At 42.8% G+C, this 13,593-nt stretch overlaps 1 protein-coding gene across 2 annotated transcripts in view; it reads right to left on the bottom strand.

Annotated features, from left to right (window-relative positions):
- Positions 1-13,593, bottom strand: part of CTNND2 (catenin delta 2) — a 777,587-nt gene that overhangs the window by 101,599 nt on the left and 662,395 nt on the right. The window contains exon 15 of one of the 2 annotated variants that reach the window (XM_047074403.1): positions 820-894. The exons of the other annotated variant lie outside the window; for it this stretch is intronic. Within the exon in view, the coding sequence (XP_046930359.1) occupies positions 820-894 (75 nt within the window). The remainder of the gene's footprint in view (positions 1-819; positions 895-13,593) is intronic. 2 annotated transcript variants of the gene reach the window in all.

Raw genomic sequence — 13,593 nt, 5'->3', positions numbered from 1 at the left:
GTTATTGCCACGCTTATTTCTCTGATGCTGGCATTTGCAGTCCTTGACTTGGGCAAGCCACTTGATGCTTTAAGATGCAGAGGGCTAGGACAGGAAGGGCTAGGATGGGAAATGCTAGCACAGGAAGGGTGGGCTGGTTTTTTGGTGTTAGGAGGAATAAAAAAGAACTCCGGAAAAGGTAGAAAATGGTAAAAAGTTGAGGACAGGTCATTTTTTTAACAGACCTGCATTTGGAGGTGGGGCACGCAGGTGGGTTGGTGAACATACGGTCACTAAATTGTTGGCTGAATAATAAAAAGTCAATGAGTCAGAAAAAGGTAAGGGTGAGGAAAGGTAAACATGACACTTAAAGTCAAGAGTAAAAACCGTCAGATTTTTAAGAAAACATTTGGATCAAAATGTATTACGTCTGGGGCCATTATTCAGTGTCCATTTTATAAAGTAAGACATACAGTTTGTTTTGGATTGGTGGTTGTTGGCTTTAATGGAACACACCTACTTTTTATCTGAAACGTATTTGCAACTTCAGGATGATAAAGCATTCAGATTCATTTAATGGAATGCAGGGAGGTCCACGTTTTCCGGACCTTCACATATATACTTCATATTGTTGTACAGTACTCCAGAGAAGAGTGTGCACAATAAAAACCAAGCAATGTAAGGGTTTAAGAAAATGGCATTCATGACATGAAGTTCTGGATTCTGTGGCAGAGTGCTTCAGGGAACCACCAAAGGTGGGACCGAGTCCCCACCCCTCCCCCACCAGGCCCTTCCATCCCCCATTCCCATCAGGGCAGGCACCCCAGAGCTGGCTCTCACCTGTGGCAGGCAGGGAGCCCCCTCTGGCAGTGAACGTAGGGCATACGCCATGCCTGCCACATCCTCAGCCCAGCCCTGCATGAAATATGAGATTAAAAAACACACACAACTTCATCCTGTCCTACGTCAGAAGTCACATTCACATAGTTTCTTATCACCATCAACTCACACTGTATGGTTTTTCTCCTGCCCCCACTCTGTCCTTCAAGCTCTAGGACGCCTGAGGGGCTTGGGGAACCAGACTGAATTCAATAAAGCATCTCTTGATTGCAATGGACTCTTCCACAGCCCCACTCTCAGGGAGCAAAGAAATCAACAGTCAGAAATCCTTAGACATACAAAAATCTCAAGGTTTGGAAACTTCTCATTGAAATTTGGGTGTCTGGATGGGATATCCCTTCTGAGGGAGGGAGGCCCCTCGTGAAGACAGTACAAAACCACTTTGTGTCATCAGAAATTTCACTTGCAATGTGACATGCTGAGATATGCTTTTCATCCACTTCCTCCACTACCTGTGAACCTTCTTGTCTCCAGTGCCCGGAAAAGACTAGAAACCTGAGCTTATGCAGCCCACTCATTGTTGGCTTTCTTCCCTAAAACTAAGAAGAGAAGCTAGAAAAAAGAAGAAAACGGAAATCAGATGTAGGGTCAATGTCTACGTACTGTAAGATGAACGTCAACGATAAACTTTACTGCTGGGGTGATATTCTGGACCTTTTAAGACACCACAGGGAATGTTCTCAGTCACTTAAGCAGGCTGAAGCATAAGCCCTAAAGACGACCCCTTTGGCACCTCTTTCTAGGCCCAGGATGCTGGCTCGTACATTACTGATCTCTCCTAGTTCCCCAAGGCCCTGGTGGGTCGGCATTAGCATTCTTATTTTACGGATGGGGAAATCTAGACACAAAGATGTCAAATACCCTGCCTACGGGGGCCACCTGAGCCTGGTCCTGTTACTCTACATCTGTTTCTCTTTATGATGCTGCCGATACTTCCTCCTCTGCCATCACCTCTCTCTCACCTAATCCCCTGTGCTCAGTCTCCCAGACACTGCCTCGCCCTCTCCTTCATCCTTCCAAACGTAGACAGAGGGGAACCTGGCCATATCTGAAATGAGCCAAGAAAGGAAGGCTTGGACTTTGTTTTTTCTTCTTAGAAGTTCAGCTATTACATCCCTCCCATGTTGGATGGAAAGATGATCTGGTGTTTGGAAAATAATGACAATCCTTAAGCCTTCCTGGGGAAGTGATTTTGGAGTAACAAAAAATGGCTGTAGATAGCCCCAAACGTGACTGAGTTACAGATATGCCTCTTTGGCATGGGAAAATGGTCAACATCAGTGGTATGTTCTCCCTAAGTGAAAAGAGATAATCAGATAATGGATTTGACCTTACATTATTGATACACAGAAAAGAACTTTTATTTTGACACTTCTGGTTCTGTGTGCTTGCACATACAGTTGACCCTTGAACAACAAGGGATTTGGGGCACTGACCCCCTATGTGGTCAAAAATCTGCATAAAACTTTTGACTCGCCCAAAACGTAACAGGCTGCTGCTGACCTAAAGCCTTACCAACAAGACAAACAGTAGATTAACACACAGGTTGTATGTTACATGTATTTATACTGTATTTTTTTTATAAGAACGTAAGCTTAAGAAAGGATATTATTCAGAAAATCATAAGGCAGAGAAAATACATTTATAGTACTGCTGTATTTATTGAAAAAAGTCCATGATTAAGTGGAGGTGCATAGTCCAAACTCATATTGTTGAAGAGTCAACTGTATATGAAAAATTCCCAATATTAGTTCCATACAAGACGACTCAGAATACGTTATTTACATTCCACTCAAGAGATGTTGCAAGTTTCCACAAGTTTTATTGACGTGCAAAGTGACACGACAGTGATGGTTTCTACGTAGTAATCAGTCTTGGAGTAGATCACGTGTAAGCCACGCTTGTAACCTGTATGAAACCCAGCAGAAGGAGTAAAAGAGTGCAGGGGTGGAAAGAGGGAAAGGAATTCAGTAACTGGGGAATGTTTCACAGGTGCACTCAACACAGAAACATGAAGCTCGTTTAGAGGTTTCCTGGAAAAGAAGGGAGTTGCCTTGAAAAGCATGGCAGCCTCTGTTGTGCTTAGAAAGGTGTGCGGGTTGCCAAAAGTTTGGTGACAGGAACAAAGTAGGAGTACCGCTGGCATAAAAACAGCTGAACAAGAGAGAAAAATGCTTCATAACTCACTGTGGCTGAGTGGCTCTTTGGGTGGAACCTTAACTTCCCGTAAATGGAATACGAGAGCACTGTGCACAGAGCACGTCGGTGTAGAGGGAAGGGCATGGACCAGGATGACTTTAAGAAAAGTGGTCCATGAACTGAAGAGACGATGTTTGATGATTCAAAGAGAGAAGAAGGAAGAGGGGAAGGAAGGGGAGGAGGAAGGGGAGGGGGGAGAATGACAAGAAAGATGAAGAGGAGGAGAAAGACGAGGAGAAGGATCTGGTCCAGGAGAAAAGAGCACAGATATGTTTCAAACTCTTCTTGGTGAGATGCTTTCCCAGTGGTGATCCCAGGAGAGCCACGAGTCCTCAAAAACAAACTTAACACTTCAATCAACTGTCAGGCACTGCTCTAATGTCTTTATATGTATTAACTCATTTAATCCCCATCTCTACCCTATGCAGTAGCCACTATGGTAACTTCCACTTTACAGATGAGGCAAGGGAGCCACAGCAAGGCTTCTCAGCCTGCAGACGCTTGGGCAGGTCTTGAACCCAGGGAGCGCTGTCCCAGAGTTGGTGGGCTTGGCCTCCATTCTCATCTGCCTCTCAGAAAGACATCTGCACTCATGGCTGATATAATCCTTACAAATGCACCAATTAATCTTGGTTTAATAGGGGATGCTATTACTTAGGACTCGCAATAAATAGCCCATCTGGCACTCCTCGAAACTCCTGAGTTAAAGACCCTTCAAGTGCTATCAATGGAACTACTGGGCATTTCAACCCTGTCTTGAGAACAGCTTGTCCAGATTTAGCAGATCTGATACAAGAAGTTGCATATGATTGGAATGGCAAAGAGAAAGGCCTCGTTTGTGTCAGGAAAGGATGCTTCCGTGCATGTGATGTGACAGCAATTCAAACCCCCGAATGCTCTTCCTTCTCCTCCTTGCTTACGGCTCTCCCTGAAGACAGGTCCGCCATTATTTGACCCAGGTGCTTTCAGGACGGGACAGAGCATAAAGCAGTGAATGTTGACTTGAAAGGTGGAAGGCACAGATGTAGGTAAAAGGTTGGGACATATCTGGAAGGGGATGAGAATAGGCAGAAGACAATTTGGCCACTCCTCAGGCAACACGGAGCCTCCAAGTCATGGAGAGAAGGGGTCCGGGTTGGAGAGGAAGCAGGAGGGGTGAGAGCATTGTGGGGGCTGCCACCGGATGCGCCCCCAGACAAGTCGTGCTCTGTGTGAGGGGCTGACAAAGATCCCTGGAAGATGAGAGCTGAGAAGGCCGAGGCTCTGCTGCCCACCCTGCTCACGGCAGTGTCTGTTCAAGAACCGGTGAAGTCCCTGCATCATCATGGAGCAGCGGCCACAGAGCCACCGGCAACAGACTTGGGGGGCAGGAAAGGGCTCCTGTGGCTCCAGTGTGGCAGAGAATAGCCTCTGAGCATTTCTGTTGTCTCCAGTGGGTGGGCCATGTAAGTCAGCTGAGGAGGAAAGGCTGAGGACCCAGGGCTGCAGAGGGGGCTTAGTCGGCCAGGAGGAGAGGACACATCAGAACAGCAGGTGTGGACAGTGCTTGCCTGGGTTAAGGAGTGGATGTGGCTGCGTCTCAGGGGAGCTTACAGGTTGTGGCTGCATCTCAGGGGAGCTTAATAGTTATGGGGGGGGGCAGGTGTGGGCCAGGAGAGAACCTTGGACCAGAGAGAGTCCTATCACCAATTATCATATCCCGCCTGAGAGCCCGACAGGACAAGGAAGTTTGTCCTGGGCAAGAGGCAGCTTAGGACAGAGATGATGCCACACTGAAAACAGACACCCAATCCCTGTCCCCTGCGGGGACATTTCTGTAAGAACCCCACCCCCCAAGTTTAGCATCAACTGCAGGGGGCAGGAGAGGATGAAGGCTGACAAACATAAATATGGCCAAGTGTTAAGCCTGAAGAGACTGAAAAATAGCTGCATTTTATTGAGTTTACCTAGAAACGTCTAGATTATTTTCTTTTCTTCCCATTTTGCATTGGACACAATACAAGTGCAGAGATGAAACCAAACTGAACTACACAAAATAAAGAAAATTACATGAGTTTTTGTTCAATAATGTTCCTCACTATCCCCATGGAGGATTTGGTAATAAAGTGAAGATAGGAGCATCTCGGTGGCTCAGTGGGTTAAGCGTCGGACTTCGGCTCAGGTCATGATCTCACGGTTCGTGAGTTCGAGCCCTGCATCAGGCTCTGTGCTGACAGCTTCAGCCTGGAGCCGGCTTCCCAATCTGTGTCTCCCTCTCTCTCTGCCCCTCCCCAGCTCGTGCTCTGTCTCTCTCTCAAAAATAAATAAAAATATTTAAAAAATAAAGCGAGGACAATGCTTTTTAACCCTTTCCACTCAGGCTACCTCAATCTGATGTGGATTCTCAGAAGCTTCACTTTTCAAATTCTCAGCCCAGCCATAAACAGGATTGATGGCTACAATTTTTCCAAAAATTTCTCCCCTGCTTAAGCCCCGGTTAAGGCTGACTTATGTTCCTAAAAGAAGATCAACACTGCAATTTAACTAGCTTTTCCCTCTTGAAATCCTAATAGTTTGCTAAATAACTAGAGATAGTGTTCTCTTTTTGGTACTAAATATTCTATTAAGAGGCTGAACCCCTGATGGTGCTAAACTTTTGACTTTGTTGATTAATATCTCTATTCACATTAAATATTAATATTTTTGATGAATATCTTACAAGTTCTCCTGCTTTAGAAGCATAGTCGGCGATTAAATGGTTTTCTGTTGCGTGTCTGTTTCCCCGTTGAATTCCTTTATCAAATTCCCTACGTTTCCTTTTGATATGGTAAAGAAAAGTCACGTTTTCAAACCAAATCCTTCTAAACATAATTTCACCTTTCAGATGCATTTTGGCACCCTCCAGTGTCACAGGACCACAATGTGCTAAAATCTGACAGCTGTAAATTGAATAAGTTGCAACGAATTTTGCACAGATTCCACGAGACTTCGAAATTTGTTTCTGAATTCACTTATGATGCTATGTTATTTACCGCAGTCCTTCATTCTCGCGATATGAGGGCAGAAAGTATCAAAAAAATTCTCCTTCTTCCGTCTCATTCTAACTGACACTTTACTATAAAAAGAATGTTCAAAATACTCAGGAACTGTGTGGCTTTTGTTGCACGCGTCACATTATTCTCTCTAGTGTGGATTTCTACCTGGATTACCGTGTTCATACAGGACTGTGGCTGGTGATCACAACAGGATTTATGAAGCAGCTGGGAACCTTAACCACAAGGCCCTCAAATGCTGGGGTTCGGCTGCGGTGGAGACAGGACACAGGTGTCCCCTGTTTAAATTCAGATCTTGTTGCAGGATTACATGTTTTTGTTTTCAAAGTCCATTTTAAAAAGTTGTATCTGTAATGAAGAGGGCTAGTGAGGAACTCCCTTGTGTCGTTAAACCAATAAATCAGTTTAATAAATAAGATGTTTAATTAAGGTAATGGCAGCTATTGCATACGTAAAGTGTTTGTTTGTATTTTTAAAACGTTAAGTCAGGTTAGTGCAAAGACTGAATTTTACTGCAAGTGTTTATGCGATGCTGAAAATTGAAGTGCAAGCAAGAGAATTTCCTGGCTGGGTGGGGGGGGGGGAAGCATTTAGATATGCTTTTGTGGTAAGAACAAATAAAGAAGGTCAAGCTCACAGAAAAGCCATGGAGAAGACGCATTCACTCAACTGACAGTAACAAGTACACCTGTCCCCCTACCTCTCAGGCCGTCTCAAGGATCAGGAATTCTCAATGAAAAAAACATACCTTTAACAATGGGCCTTTCTGAACACAGAGAGTCTTTTTTGGTGACTGTTACCAAATATGTCTTCACTGTGTGCAAATGGTATTTAGAAATGCCTTCTGGGCCACAAAATGTGACGCTGTTAGATCACAGGCGTGGTGTGTCTGAGAGGACGGATGCCACAGATCTTATTCTAAGAGTCTGGCACGTTCTCTAGTGACAGGGCTGTGTAAACATCCCACTGGGAAGGGGATATGGACAAGAATGAGTGTTCAAATGAATCTGCTTCCTCCCCTGCTTTTTTGACAGCAACGATGGTGACTGGGAAGTGTAGGCAGGGAGGACTCAGGGATTCTTTATTCAGTATAACAAAATGAAAGTAATTTAATTGTTCCTCATCCTCACTTATTAGATGCTAAATCAGAAAGCTTTTCCTTTATTGCATCCTTCTTTTTTTTCTTTATAAACATGGTGATTCACGGGGAGAGGGAGTTACATCTCCTATTTTTCTCTTGGATCCAGAAAACATATTATTCGGGGGACATGAAGCACAGTGTGGAGGGACTGTGCTGATACAAACCCTGTCCGTCTTGCAAATACAAGGCACACCTTTGGTTGAAGACCTGGCTGGTAAGGTACCTAAAGTGCCATTGGTTTTTACAAAGATGTTAACAGTTTTATTTTGGAACATAAACTGAATATGTTACCAAGTCTCTGTCCCTTCAGGACGAAGAATTTTACTCTTTTTGAATCTGGATTCAGATTACTTTATGACTGGGAATTGGTTTTCACTGTCAGGGGCCTATGAATGTGGAGAAAGCATGTGTCTACTGGAGGCTAGGAGCTGAGCCCAGATTATGCGCGAGGGACACACACGTAAGATCTTGACTCTCGTAAGGGAACATTTCTGGTTGTGGATTTGTGGGTTTTTTTTCCGCTTCTTGCTGGTAGATGGTGACAACAAGAGTAGCCTTGGAAGTCACGTGTTGAAGACGGCAGAACGGCTGTTGTGAGCCGGGGTGAATTAATTCATGGAGGGTAGCTTCCCTCTTCACACACCTGCCCATACCTGTTACATCAGAGAAGATAACTTCTGTCTTCTATCTTGAATTAGCCCTTGAGTATTTGGGACCTCTTTGCTATGGCCGCTAGCATCCTTCTTAAAGGAGATCTGCTAGTGTATTACAGTGAACTCTAGTCATGGACTCCTAGCCCTAAGGTGTTAGCTAGTGACGTTGGCAGTGTACTTCCTCATTCCTGACCTCTTCCTTGTAAAACCGACTCCAGGAACACTCTTGTGCCTAGTGTAGACATACACCTTTGTGTATACGTTCCTACCATAGCATCCACAATGGGTTTTGAACTTCTCGTTTACACGTTTATTATACTGGAAGGTACCAGGGGGAAGGTACCGAGTCAAACTCAGCTTCCTGTTTCAAGTGTCTTCCAACTAACAGCTCACAGTCGGAGAGTAAAAAAGTGTTTACCTGATGAAAGATCATATTAGGTTAATTTTTAGAATCTAGTGGTTATTATTTAAGAATAGCACTCTCCACTGAAAGGAACTAATAAAAAGGATCAAAGCTACCACAATTTTTGAAAGGGCCAGCAAGTCGTAGCCACTTGCACAGAAACACTGTTAGGGCTTAAAGTGCTCACATGCTCCTTTACTGGTCTTTTCTAAAGCCAAACTAATCCCTTAATCCTGTGGTCCCTGTGTGTGGGGTTAGACCCTGACACGGGGCCGATGAATACTTGCTTATCCTCTGGACCGGAAGAACAGAATACCGAGTGGCAAGACCTGAGCCCCACAGCTCTGATGATGCAAGAACAGTTAACCTGAAGTTTTTGTTTGAATTCCCACTGACCCACCTGCTCAGATAATTAATAATGCCAGTTTCCAGGTTAGCCCGTGTCTTAAACTGTGCTCAAATGGGGATTAGGTTCCTGATCGTATTACAACTGTCCTAGGTATAATCTGTGCCCCTGGGGTTCCTTTAAGAGCAGGTTGTGCCTGGTAGTTACCGAACCAGAATCAGTTTTATATGTAATTGGCCCCGGCAGATTCAGAATGTTGCTTCACTGTCTTCTCATTGTCATTGTTGCTGATGAGAAATCAGCTGTCACTCTTCTCTTTGTAAGGACAAGTCTTTTTTTCTTCTAGCTGCCTTTTTTTTTAATAAGTCATAATTTTTTTGTGTGTGTGCAGTTGACACACAATGTTACTCTCTAGCTGATTTTAAGATGTTCTCTTTACTACTGATTTTGATCAATTTGACTGATGCACCTTAGTACGGTTCCTTTATGCTTCTGCTTGGGTTTTCTTGAACTGCTTGGATCTGGGAGTTTAGGGTTTTCATTACATTTGGGAAATTTTCAGGTATTATTTCTCCAAATATTTTTGTTCTCTTATCTTTCTCCTTTCTCTCTCCTTTCCTTTGGGATTTTTTTTTTTAAGAATTTTTTTTTACCTTTATCTGAGAGACTGAAAGAGAGTGTGGGCAGAGAGGGATTGAGAGAGAATTCCAAGCAGGCTATGTGCTCTCATCACAGGACCTGACAAGGGGCTCGATCTCACAAACTGTGAGACCATGACCTGAGCTGAAATCAGGAGTCAGATGCTTAACCAACTAAGTCACCCAGGCACCCCACCTTTGAGGGTTCTAATTACATGTGATCAGGCCACTTGAGGCTCACTGATAATTTATGGGTTTTTTTTTCCTTTGTGTTTCATTTTGGGTAGTTTCTGTTCAGTTTGTAAATCTTTTTCTTCTGCAATAGCTAACCTTCCTATTATCCCATCCCATCCCATGTGTTTTTTATTTCATACATTGTATTTACAACTCTAGAGGTTTTATTTGAGTCTTACTTACTTTCCACGTTCTAATTAACTTCTTGAACACAGGGAACACAGTTGATAGCAACTGCTTGTCTGCTAATGTTAACTTCTGTGTCCGTTCTGAGTCGCTTTTGAATGATTAATGTTCCTCCTTATTATGAACTACATTTTCCTCTTTATTTGGTTGTAAGCTTATTTTCAACTGAGATGCCAGACATTCTTCATTTTAATCTGCTAGATGCTGCATGCTTTTTGTATTCCTACAGATATTTTTAAGCATTGTTCTAGGATTCAGTTAATGTGGAAACGATTGCTACTTTGGGATCTTACTTTTAAGATTTTATAGGAGAGACCAGGTCATATTTAGTCCAGGGCTAATTACACGCTTCGTATCAGGAGACAAGACCCTCCTGAGCACATACCCAGTGGCCCATGAAGTACGAGGTCTTCCTGTCTGGCTCTTCGTCAGGCACACTATACCCATCCCTGTGTGAGCCGAGTTTAATTCTCCCTAATTGCACGAGCTTCTTTCCTCTGCTTTGGGCATTTACCTCACATGCATTCACTGATAGTTCCCTGCTGAATATTTGAGGGGAATCCTCTGTGTGTGGCTTTCTCCTGTCTGGAACTCTGTCCTATGAACTCCAGGCGCCCTGTCTCCCCAGATTCCCAGCTCCGTCTCCTAGGCTCAGTGTCTGCTGAGCTCCTCTGGAGTTCCCAGGTCTTGGGCCATGGTCTGCAGACTCCCAAGGCAGTGTGCTGGAGCAATCGGAGGGCTCACCTTGCTTGTTTTCTGTCTCTCCTAGATCACTGTTCTTCACTGACTAATGCTTGGTGTCTTAAAAACCATTGTTTGTTATATTTCTCTAGATTATTTGTTGTTGTTGTTATTTTTCCTTAAAGGTAGGTAAACCTGGACCTTGTCACTTCATCTGGGCATCTTGGCTGGAAGTCCCCCCAGGTGTAGCTGTTTCTATAACTTACGGCTTTGGAAATCAGATCGTTCAATGACGATGACGAAAGTAATGCCAAACTCCCAAGAGCCAGGTTTACTCTATAGTGGATTTGGATGTATATGGCACTCACAAGACAAGTGCAGTCCTTGCTATCAGGACTAGCTACTGGGGTCCTGTGGGGAAGAAATCACTAAGTCACGTGTGATGAAGGCCAGTGACGTGGTTATGACCTAGATCCTCTCCATCTCCTCCTCCGTAGGTTGGGCCCATCCTTGTCCTGCCTCAGGCTGGTCATCATGTCCAACTGAATGTGTTGTCTCTAGGAGCCTGTTGATTGGGCAGGATCTTCAGATAGCCTCTGTGTTTATTCTGACCCAATTCCTACCTCCTAGGCATCATGCTTCATGCACCATTTTCAAAACTTTGTTTCTTTTTATTTAAACTTTATGCTTCACATCACACCATTAACTAGAATAAGACAATTGTCAAACCATGGTTTCTGCTTTTATTTGCTGTACTCCACTGATGCCCGGGTTCACTTTTACATGGTACTCCAACTGCTAAGCTCCACTTAATTCACTGTCCTTGTCAAGGCTGTTGCCCCTGACTCTAGGGACAAGTCTCAAATTTCCCAGTTCTCTTATTTTTTATTCATTTTGGCCACATGGCCAGAGATTCTGTTTCTTTCTTCACTACATCTATGTTGCTATCATGTTACCTCATTCAATATTAACAGCTTAATATCCAAGTATCTCTTTACTCTATCTTTTTTTAGAAAGTAAATAAAATAAATAATAGATTCTTTGAAAATGGTCACATTTTAGGGGGACTCTACAAAAATATCTAAAGTATCCGACTTAATAATAAGTGCAGAATGTATTTCTATAGTTCAAACCCTAGGTTTGCATAAAGTTCAATTACAACGGAAATAACCCATAAATGCGAGTTGAAAGAGCATTCATTCACATTTTGGAAATCTCCAAAGTACTATATCCAATTGTTTTGATATTCCGTGACAAACAAAATAATTGTGCCATAAGTGGGAAAAAAAAAGTAACCAAAGTCCATGTTGACTATGAAAAAAATGTATCACTCTGCTTCTGCCATTATACGATTATTCTTTTTCTGATGCTCATAAACCAAGTAATGAGTCTCTTAAAGTTTAAAAAGTATTTAACACCATTATGAAGATCTAGTTTCCTAGTCAATTTGTTACGGAAAAAGAGTGTGCGTGATCTTCCTATAAAGAGAAGTTATTGTTTCGCATGATGAGGTCTATAAAAAGCTGTCTCTATACAGAATTCTGGTGCTTTACACTTTACATTTCTGCTTTTGTTTGGGTCATAAAAAGTTAAGGACACTAAAAAAATGCCACTAAATTTCAACAGTTGCTCTAAAAATACATTCTTAGTACTCTAGGTTTCAGATGGTAGCACTGTCTGCATGAAACTCGATCCCATTGTGAGTCTTTAATCAATCTGTTAATCAGTGAAGACTTTTTCTTAAAAAATCTTTTTTTTTTTTTGAAAAGGAAGGATTTCTCTGTTTGGTTTTTGTACAAGTTATTTTTGATCTTTTAAAAATTATAACAATTTATCAGTATTTGGCTTAATGATGACCCTAAATCATCACTATGGATTGTCTACCTTCCCTTCCCACATATGTCCTTATCATTTAATATGGTGTGTTAGTACATTATACAGTAAATGAAGATAATGTGATTGACTATTATGCATGCTTGTGCATTTGTATTTTGATAAGAAAGCTCTTAGTAAATACATATACGTATATTTATATATTTATAACTACACACAAATATTCCTTAGCAGTCCCTTGCCCTGCCTGAGGACTACGCCATTTTTCTAGAGTTATTAGGATGGCAAATGCTTTTGATAAGTAGCGTTGACCAAACTTTTGGCCACATGTAATAACAGCCCATTGGCCTGTGGCATCCTGCCACCATTTTTGCATCTAGTGTCAGGATTGATCTGCAAGCTGTGACTTGAAGCAGCCACAGTATTCTCTGTCTGAAACTGACACATCCGAGCCATCAGGCACTATCATTTGCTCAGGGTCACAAAGCTCAGAAAAGGCAGAGACTAAGTTTGAGTTGTAACTTGAATCAAAGCCTCTTAAATTTAGAGGAAGATAAGATCGAACGCAGGGTTCATTCAAGGAAGTGATTTCCATTATTATTTCTTCCCCAGTCATGCAAGGCCTTACTCTGGGACTCCTCCTGACGTGACTCAACTTTTGAAACTTTTCTCTGGTTGAAAGCAAAAGGTAACTTCACTTCAAGTCTAGTCCAACCTGAATTCTTTCTGAGCAACACTGGGGACACCTATGGACGGGGAGGAAAGAGACAGTGATGGTCATTCCTAAGACTCTCAAAAGAAGGGATGGGTCTGCCCATATGTCAGCAGCCAGCTCCTGGGAGGTGTTGTCAGGGCTTGTCCCCAAGGGCTGGGATGTCCCACCCGAGAAAGAAGGCATTGCTGCAGCAGTGGAAACAAAGAACGACAGAGAAGACACAAGAAGGCAGATATTGGAAAGTAGAGCAAGAAGGGAGGATGTAGTTGTGTGACAATGCTGAGGACAGTATGTGCAGTGCCTGTGATACTGAGCTTCTGAGAATTCTCTGTGTCTTATTAACATCGTTTTAAAGAAAGTGAATGCGAGACAGTGATTTATGTGTCTTCCAAGCCCCAGGCTTTTATATTAAATGAAATGAAAAATGGATGGCAGAGGTTCAAACTTCCTCTCTTGATATTTTCCCCATATGCCCTCATTCTCCCATTTGACTACACTCTTCTGTGCAATAAGACAAGTTAGCTCATGTAATGGTTAGTGACTAAACTCAGGAATTCTTTGCTATGGTGACTCCTTTCCTACCCAAATGAGGGTCGTGGAAATTTTCCATGAAAACCAATCAGGAACAGTGTGCGTTTTCAAGAATTCAGAGA

This window comes from Lynx rufus, unplaced genomic scaffold, assembly GCF_022079265.1.
Source record: "Lynx rufus isolate CCGP_SWC_20201006 ecotype Redwood Valley unplaced genomic scaffold, mLynRuf1.p SCAF_1, whole genome shotgun sequence".
Taxonomy (NCBI): domain Eukaryota; kingdom Metazoa; phylum Chordata; class Mammalia; order Carnivora; family Felidae; genus Lynx; species Lynx rufus.
This window is presented reverse-complemented; position numbering and strand designations above follow the sequence as displayed.